The sequence below is a fragment of the Pimephales promelas genome, chromosome 6 (assembly GCF_988280905.1).
Source record: "Pimephales promelas chromosome 6, fPimPro1.hap1.1, whole genome shotgun sequence".
Classification (NCBI taxonomy): domain Eukaryota; kingdom Metazoa; phylum Chordata; class Actinopteri; order Cypriniformes; family Leuciscidae; genus Pimephales; species Pimephales promelas.
In genome coordinates this window covers 42,518,281-42,528,045 of record NC_142774.1, presented here as the reverse complement: position 1 = coordinate 42,528,045, position 9,765 = coordinate 42,518,281, and the positions used below count along the sequence as shown (strand labels likewise).

Here is a 9,765-nt window from a genome sequence, read left to right as displayed (position 1 = left end):
AAATATTGTATTTCTAACGTGTATCTTTTATTTTGCTTAATGAAACTGCCTTTCAAACATTTTTACTTCGGCAGTGTGAGACAAATATTGTTCCTCTGACTGTCCGAAGATGATGAAGGGATTGTTGTGATAAGCAGATCGGCGAATATTAACCTGAGAAACACAGACGTACTCAAACATGTCGGCATATGCTGCTGTTTTCGCAGATTTATTTATGCAAGTGGAAAAGGAAGAATTCTGTCCACACAAGACGTAAAGAAACAAAACATTAATAGACAGTCCTTCACATATGAACAGTAGAACATGTACAAGTCTTTCTTCATTACAGAGGGCAAACAGTGATTCACATATTCAGATAAAGTTAATATAAAGGCAAGACTAAAAAATAATTCTGATTTTGAACTTTAGATGCAGTAATAAGTTCCATAAAAAATATTATTTATAAGAAGCTAAAGAACAGCTTGACCTAAGCACAATCAATAAAACATAAATAAGTAGCCTAATAAGTTATTCCTTGTGTTTATGCAGCCATTGAGTTGCACTCACAAATCACAATGAATAACTGATTACGGACATAATAATGAGCATTTCAGAGTCTCACACAATTCTTGTGTTATATTGCATTATATCTCTGTGCTGTGCTGTAAATGCAGTGGATGTTTAAAAAAACTCAACATATTAATAAATATATTGACACAAAAGATGTGATATTTACACAGATAAATCCTCAAACCCAAGAAACGTCACATGTCCTACACAGCTAATGTCACACATTCACTAGAAGAGGATATTCATATTCACATTCAAGTGTATAAAATGCTCTGCACAAAAATACAAAACAAAACACCCAAAGAAGCACATCCTTCAAATATGTTCAGTAAAGCACATTTCTTAGTTCTGTGTTCATGAGCAGAGACGCTTCAGACGCTGGTGTTCAGATGACGATGCTGGTGCCGCTGCGAGAGCTCTTATCCTGCAGAGGAAGAGGAGAGCGAAGATTAACAAGATCAACCACCACTGAACGGCAGACGAGGAGTCCGAACCCAACGCCACAGAGCAGAACACAGTAAAGAGTTCACTTAAACCCAGCGGCTGAGTCGCAGTATTAGCATTGGAGCTCCGTGAGCTAAACCTGATGATCATGTTCTGAGAAGATAAAGATCAACATCTGAGCGTCTGTGAATCAGTGACCAGGATCTATTATATCCCTTCTACACGGTGGACTATAGGTCTTAAATGACTTCAGAATCTTTCTGAAGTTTCAGCTCAGAATACCCCACAGATCAGTTATTACATCATGCCCCTTTTTTGGTGGAAGCAATAACACACTGTTTGTGTGTGTGTGTGTGTGTGTGTGACTTTAAATGCAAATGAGCTGCTGATCGTGGCCAAATGAGATAAAGATGAGTGTGTACGCTCACTCAGGGGAGGAGCTATGCTAATAGGGCAGCTGTAACAGGCCTGTTACACTGATGTCAACATGTATGGAAAACACGAATGACTCATTTCAGGACAGTACACACACACACACACACACAACTGTATCTTCTAACACCATGTAAAAGTGAATTTTGCATAATAGTTCCCATTTCAGATTCAAACAAGAAAGAATTCATCCAACATTTGTTAACATGTTTGATGCGATTGCAGACGTTTTGGATCAACTAACGTGTTACGTGTTAGTTTGTCGTTGTATGGCGTTTAATAATGTTAGTATAACAGTGACGGCAGGAGAATGACGGTTTTAAAGAAGAAAGCAGCGTTAGTGAACGCGCGAGCCGCTCAGGAGTAGTTCAGACTCTTACAGAGAAGCGCTCCGGCCGCATGTTTGGCTTCTTCCCGGGCTCGTACTCGCTGTAGCTGGGAGGATGCTGATCGCGAGCTCCTCGTGTTCCTCCGCGTCGGCTAGCTTCCTCGTTAGCGGAGCTCCAGGAGCCGCGGCGGGGCAGAGGAGAGTAATCATCCCGCCGGGCCGGGCCTCTGCGCTCCGCGGCCAGCAGATCGTCCCGGGATCGGGAGCGTGGGCGGGATCCTCCGGGCCGGCTCCGGCTGTCCAGCACGTCCTCCTGACTGTAGCTGCGCGGGATTAGCGGGCGAGGGTAGCGGCGATCATCGCGCAGTGGGGCACCGTACACAGACGAGCCGCTGGAGTGTGATCTGGCTCCTCGTGATCCGGGCGGGAGCCGGCGGGAGGCGGGCCCGTCGTCCAGCGCAGAGAGCATGCTGGGAGGCCCGGCGGAGAAGGGCACGTGCTGCGGTGGGGGGGGCAGGAGCTGGGGCTGGAGGAGAGGGCTGTTCACATCCATGCCCCGCACCTGATTCTCCAGGTACTCCAGCACCTGGTGGTTCCCGTGAACGCTGCCGTTGCCGTGCATGCTGGGAGGAGGCATGTGACCCGCCATCTGCATGTGCGGAGGCGGCAGCGGAACCGGCGTCATCTGACCCTTCTGTGACCCTGAAGCGGGATAACAGAGAGACTCAGAACACAAACACACAGCGGCTCTCATGTCACTTTAAAAAAAAACATGTCTGACTGCAAAGAAGCAAAATGAGCTTTTGAAAATATATATTAAATGATAAAAATAAAGCCGAGTGCATCATATTTGGTGTACAGTTTGTAACGGCGCTGAATGATGAAGATGATAAACCTCCTCCAGTCCTTCTGTGTCTGATAAACTCTTATCAAGTAAAAGTCTTTTAGTATATCTGTACAAACGTCCTTCAGCTAGTGCTTCATGTGTCTTTATGCTGTTAAACATTTACTGGTTTATATAAAGTAAATGTCAAAATAACTTTGATATTGTTGTAATGGACTGAAACAGGTTTACTTGATTATCCAAATGCCAGACATCTTTTTTTATAAAAATCATGAGTATCAGATATGATTCATCAGGCGTTTGAGGAAGGGTTATTTGTTCATCTCTCAATCATCATTGTATTGCATTAAATGATTTAAACTACAGGGCTCCGACTCCACGAGACTGACCGGGAATGACCCCGACTCCACGAGCACCTGACCGGGAATGACCCCGACTCCCCGAGGATGGACTAGGACTGAATGACCCCGACTCCACGAGGATGGACTAGGACTGACCTGCGTACAGTATGGGATTCATCTGGTAGCCGGAGCTGTGGTTGCTCATGGGAGCGTAGAGCGGCTGTCCGTTCATCCACGGCGTCATGGCCTTCTGTGCCTCCTTCATCAGCCGGTGCTGCATCACGGCTGAACACAGCAAAACAAACACAGCGTTAGGAGTGTGTGTGGTGTGTGTGAGTGTGAGGCAGGTGAGTGTGTGTACGAACCCTTCTCAGGGCAGCAGCAGGTCTGAGGGCAGCACGGGCAGCGCACGTAACAGCAGCACTTCTGCGGGCAGCACTGACAGCAACACACACACAGCAGGAGGACGAGCGCCAGCACGCCGATCACGATGAACAGCACCGTCAGCCAGTCTAACACACACACACACACACACACACACACACAGGAGGATCAGCATCAGCCAGTCTCTCACACACACACACACACAGGAGGAGGATCAGCATCAGCCAGTCTAACACACACACACACACACACACACACAGGAGGATCAGCATCAGCCAGTCTAACACACACACACACACACACACACACTGCAGATCCTGCCACTCACTACACAAGCTGCAACTTCTCAATAAACACATTAACTGATCAAATCTACACCTTCAATGAGATTTAAAGGAGTGCTTCACTTCATCATTTACTCACTCCCACGTCATCCAACATATTCATGACTTTCTCTCTTCAGTTGAAAAGAAATTGAAAACGTTCCAGGATTTTTCTCCATAAAATGACTTCAAGGGGTCCACCGGTTTCAGTGCAGCTTCAAAGTCTGGACACGATCTTATCTACACAACCCAGCGGACATTTTATATAGAAAAATAAAAACCACTTACAGACCCAGAGTTTACAAAGCGAACGTGCAAAGACCAAGTCAAACACCATTTACAAAACATACCCATGACCTTTCAATGTGATCACGTCGCATCACAGCTAGTGCAAGACCAGCATTTGTGGTTAAAAGTATATAAATGTTGAATTTTTGTTATAAAATGGTGGATGGTTTGACTAATTAAGACTTTGAAGCTGTACTGAAACTCACATTTGGATCTTCAACTTGTTGGACCCCATTGAAGTCACTCTATGGAGAAATCCATGAATATGTTGAATGACGTGTGTGAGAAAGATTTAAGAACATTTTACTTCTGAAGTGAACTACTCCTTTAAGTCGCTTTGGATAAAAGCATCTGCCAAATGATGTTATTCATGCATCACGGTCTCTATATGCTGAAATACAGAATCAGTTTGCTTCTGTTTTGAATGAATTTTAAAGGTTTTTAACAGGTTGCTTACAAAGAGACTCGAAGGCTTTACTGTGTTTAACTCTTGTATTCGTAATCATGACTTACGGTACACGATCAGCTTCATCTCTTTGTCTGAATCTCCGATTGTGTCTCCAGGCGCATCCACGGAGCAGAAATACATCCCGTTATCCCACCACATCACCTCCTTGATGACCAGATCCGCCTCTGATCAACACAAACGCAGAGCACATTTCTGGATTACTGAAACAGAAACAATAACCATTCATGGAAGAAACAACACACTGATTGGTTGGGAACCGCAACGGTCCGAGTACTGAGCCTTGTGGTACGCCATCCTGAACTTGTGATCGATATGACATCTCTTTGTTTACTACTACAAACTGATAACGGTCAGTAGTGAGAGAACATATTAATTTGTAGAACGGAAGCTGAAGGGTTATGATTTAGAAGGATCGGTGGTGTTGGTCCGTCACTCGATCTCATGATTCATGTGAAGGGGGGAATCCGCTGCTGCTTGTATATCTAATGAGTGATTGGGGCGGCAGCGGCTCAGTGGTTCATGTAGATTGTCTACAAACCAGAAGGTTGGTGGTTCAATCCCCGGTGGTGTCCATGAGCAACACACCCAAGCCCAGCTGCTCCTGACGAGCTGGATGGCGCCTTGCATGGCCGACACCGCCGTGGGTGAATGTGAGGAAAACTGTAAAGCGCTTTAGTGGCCATTGGGTCGGTGAAAGCGCTGTTTAAATGCAGTCCATTTACTATTATAATGAAGGTATTAATCAATATTTTTCCTTCTAAATATCAAATGAGCTGAATGACTAAGCATGTGAGATTTATTTAGTTATATAAGTTAGGTCACCAGGTTGATTACTGAAATGTTATTTTCATGTATTCTCTAATGTCTGAAAGCAGTGCTTGCTCATTTAGCTCATTTGGACTTCTTTAACATGTGTCAATACATCTGCTTTACGGTACTCTGACAGATATGGCCACAGGGGTCATTAATGTCTATAGTTTAAGGGAACATTTCCTTAATTTACTGCGTTAGATTAAAGTGTCCTCTCCTTTAGAGAAAGAGTGTATTATCGTGATGTTTTGAGACGACTCTCCTGTTTATAGTTAGAGCCAGGCCAAACTCAACCTTGAAGACGCTGTGTGTCGGCGTGCGTGTTATAGGAGATTAAGTGAGTGGTTGTACGGACAGACCCTAATCTGCGACCTGGAAGGTCACGACGTGCCTAACTTCAGGGTCCGAGTGTCACTCGCATGGAGATCTCTGTATATGTGTGGATCTATTTCTTAGCCAATCAGAACCATTCAACTGAAGCAGGGCCGTAGCGTAGGCTATAATGGCTGATCTGTGTAACTGTAAACGGCCTACGAACTCCTCGTGAGTCTTGAAGGGGAACTTCTGCTGATGAAACTGCAAACTACCTTCAGTAAAACTTGTCTTCAATTTATTATAATTCTTTACTCATCATATCTGGCTGTGTGTCTTTGACTGTAAATCCCCTCACACACGTTTCTCGTATCTCCATCAACTCACTGTTCTCAATGTAGACTTTGCGGTCCCTGTACTCGGAGCCCAGCACCGCCTCGTTGGGGCCCAGTTTCTGAGCCACGGTTCGGATGGTGCGCTGCGAGTCCACGCAGTCGTTGGCTGGATCTTGCCCCAACTGAAGGGCGGACTGGTACGCTGCACAACACACACACACACACACAGTTAGGGTTCAGCTGATCTGATGGGAATGACAACATTATCTGCTGTTCAACATTACAGTAGTACTGTACTCCAAAACATGTTTTACTGCTTCTACTCGAGCTCAGATCCGCACACACGATTCACAACTTCTGCTCTCGTTAGTGAAGCGTCTCAGCACAGGACTGAGATCACAGACAGGACTGATGTTGAACAGATACCTGTGGAGTAATAGTCCAGAACAGGGTCTTTGCAGAAGGACTTGAACTTCCAGGTGACCAACACATTCTGAGGCTGCGCGGACGTGGAGTAATCACAGCGTAAAGTGACCGAAGCAAAGAGAGTCGTGCGCCTCTCCAACTCCGAGAGAGTGACCTGGATACCCAGAATCCCTGAAGAGAGGAAGAGAACGTCAGCTTTATACGGGACAGATCGAGTCAGGGCAGAGAATAGCCGAATCAATGAAGCAATCAGATTCTACAGAAGAGTCATTATTCAGATCAAGTTTCGTTCCTAACCAATAATGTCAGTGCAGTCAGATCAATAATAATAAGTGTAACATTTAATGTATTTTAAAGAGAAAGTGTATGTGTGTGCGAGAGAGAGAGAAAGAGAGAGAGAGAGAGAGAGAGAGAGAGAGAGAGAGAGATAAACAGACAGAAATACACACGCTGCCAAACCTGTACAACTGGAAATGACACAAAGAGCCGGAAATTCTTCACTGGTTTCAAACAAAGTGAGTTTCAGTGTTAGTGAGGACAAATATTCAGCAAAATATTCGTGAAAACTTCATTTCTGTTAATCTTTTGGATTTCAAATAAACATTCATGATCACCTGAGCGCTGCTTTTATACTTGTTTATTTATTTATATTTTCATTTTTTATTTTTCACTAGATTCCATACTTTCTTACTCTTGAATGCTTTAAGTTGTTTTAAACATTTACGTCCCGTCATTCTTTCAATGTTTGAACATTTTAATTAGATCGATGTCAACAACACTAACAGTGATCACGTGACCGAAACGGACGAGCTCAACAGGTGAAACACAGTTACCTGTTCCTCTGACCAACCTTCACAATGTCACTCTATTATTCGGCATTATAAATGAGCAGGTGTAGGTGTGTGTGTGTGTGTGTGTGTGTGTGTGTGTGTCTCACCTGAGCTCAGGACACTCAGCAGCAGCAGAGACACGATCATCATGATGTTCAGGTGAAACTCCAGTAAACGCGAACCGAAACCAGCGCGAGTGTGAATGCGATTACAGTCACGGATCAAACACGCATTTCATACCAAAAGCCGCTTTAACTTGTGGTTGTGCTCCTCTCAGAGACCGGCTTGTGATTCCTCTGCTCTGCTCTTTCTCCCCCTCATCATCATCATCATCCTCAGCGCTCCACCCCAAACACAGGTGCGTCACATGACGCGCGTGCGCACAGGTAACACCAGCCGGCGACACCGCCAAATACACATTCGGAACTGATACTATTTCTGCAATAAAAATATGTGGGGAAAGTAGTACGAGTAGTATGGCCTATACTAGTATGCGGTTCTGAATTTATGAATCTTCATGCAAATATTGATCGAATGAAGTTTCACTGTGCGCCTCTACTTTTTAATGCTACAGTCTGCAATGATCTGAGTGACAGGTTAGCAGCTCTGCTCCTTAAAATGGACAAGAAAATAAACATTACACGATGAACACTAGAACCACTTGTCAGCAGAGGATGAAGACTCAGGAGGAAGGCACTGAGACTGACATGATCCCCGCAGGACCCGATCTGAGGGAGTTTGAGGGAAAAGGCTTTCACACTCGTTTACTCACTCAACACCGAGTGAAACTCTCTGAATAAATAGTATGTTAATATCACCATAATATATACAAACGCTATTGTATTATTAGCTAGCTGCTTGCTTGTTGATGGTGTTCGTGAATCGTAGCAAGCTTTTGAAAAGTGTGGGGGATGGATGTGTCATTTAAATTTGGGCATGTTACGTAGACCCCTGTCCCTCTAGGGGGGTTGGGGGGCATGCTCCCCCGCAAGAAAATTTGGTACATTTTAAGGTTAAATGCATCAATCTGGAGCACATTGAGAGCTCAAAATTAAGAGCTTCAACTGGATTCGACCCAGGCCTGTGCACATTGAACAACGAAAAAGCATGGACTTGTTGCTTACCTAAAGAGGGCTCAAACATCTTTATAGTTAAGATATAGAGACTGTCATTATATTCTATATTATGCTATCAAAATTACAATACTTTTGTCCTAATTTCTTCACTTGTAAGAAATAAACCCTTGAGCTTTTATTTAGGAGAAAACACAGAACACCATGCTGATCGTGTGAGCAAAGAGCGCGTTTTTTTTTTTTTTTCAAATCACGCAGCATTACAAACAGAATGCCTAACGCAAGTCTTGTACTGTTTATCCAAAAATACGAAATATAATAATGAAAACACTGGACATGTCAATAAAACATAAACATAACATCTTCCCAAACACATATCAAGCTTATTTAAAAAACTCGAAAGCATAAACACTCATTCAAAGTACCTGGAAAAGGGAGATGTAAACAACCATAAGTTCCCGCCTCCTCAGCACGAGCTGACCGATACATCTAACACATCAAGAGAGGCGGGACTTAAGGCAGAACAGCCAATCATCAGCCGGACACACTCAAAGCCGGTGTCATGTTTGAGAGGAGACAGCCGCAGCGAGCGCACACACACACACACACACACACACACACACTGAGCGCCAGAGAAACGGAGGAGCGACTGTAGAAAGGCGTTTGTGTAAAACTGCGGAAAAACGGCAGAAAAAGTGCGGGTGTTGAACACTCTCACCGGGAAAAGTGTGGGTGTTAAAACACCCACATCCCCCATGGTTGCGACGCCCCTGCGTGAATGTGTTTCCTGATCAGAGTCAGTCAGTGGATGAAGTTCCTCGAGTCACCAGCAGATGGCGTCACAGTCTCGGTCTTGGAGGCCCATCTTCTTTTTCCACTGGAAATGTTTTGTAAACATGACATTTAAAAGTTTTGTTGGCAGAGCGATTGTGATGAGCTGCAGTCGACCTGCAAAGGTCAAAGTTGAACTGTTCCCTCATGACGTCTGTGTTCTTCTGTGATGATCTAGCGGACCTTCACAGATCCAGACACTCTCTGACTCTATTAGTCCTCTCATCAACAGAGAGTGAGAGATCACAACCACACACACACACACACATAATCTGTCCAGCTGAGAGTCTGTGGGCGTGTGTGTGAGATCCCCATCCTTAAGTGTGTGTGTGTGTGTGTGTGTGTGTGTGTGTGTGTGTGTTAAGGGATAAAACTGTCCCCAGTAGGAGCTGAATTAGACAAAAACTCACTTTAATGCCACCCAGGGACATCGTCATGTGGAAATCACTCATTAATAAACAACGTTTTTTAGCAGTAGATTCAGAGGGTTTGTGTTGTGAGTGTGTAAGCATCTGTGTGTGTGTGTGTGTGTGTGTGTGTGTGTGTGTGTAATGTTTCCATCTCTAAACTGATGTGTTTGAGAGTGTCATTATTGTCTCAACAATGAACAAAGAGCCTCATGACACACACTTACACCGACACAAACACACACACACACACACACACACCACATCATGCGTAAGAGTCGTAATGCTGCAGCAATAATGTGACGCCACAGAAACAGAAGAAAACACTGAATAAATGAG

At 44.4% G+C, this 9,765-nt stretch overlaps 1 protein-coding gene across 1 annotated transcript; it reads right to left on the bottom strand.

The window, feature by feature from the left end:
* Positions 1-181: 181 nt before the first annotated feature.
* On the bottom strand, positions 182-7,428 carry ildr1a (immunoglobulin-like domain containing receptor 1a). The gene is made up of 8 exons (XM_039646845.2): positions 7,223-7,428; positions 6,286-6,456; positions 5,912-6,061; positions 4,447-4,566; positions 3,304-3,450; positions 3,095-3,223; positions 1,806-2,455; positions 182-973 (listed from the first exon to the last, which is right to left on the bottom strand). Exons 1-8 carry the CDS (start codon positions 7,263-7,265, stop codon positions 935-937), a joined length of 1,449 nt encoding a protein of 482 aa, XP_039502779.1. The 5' UTR covers positions 7,266-7,428; the 3' UTR covers positions 182-934.
* Between the last annotated feature and the right edge of the window lie 2,337 nt (positions 7,429-9,765).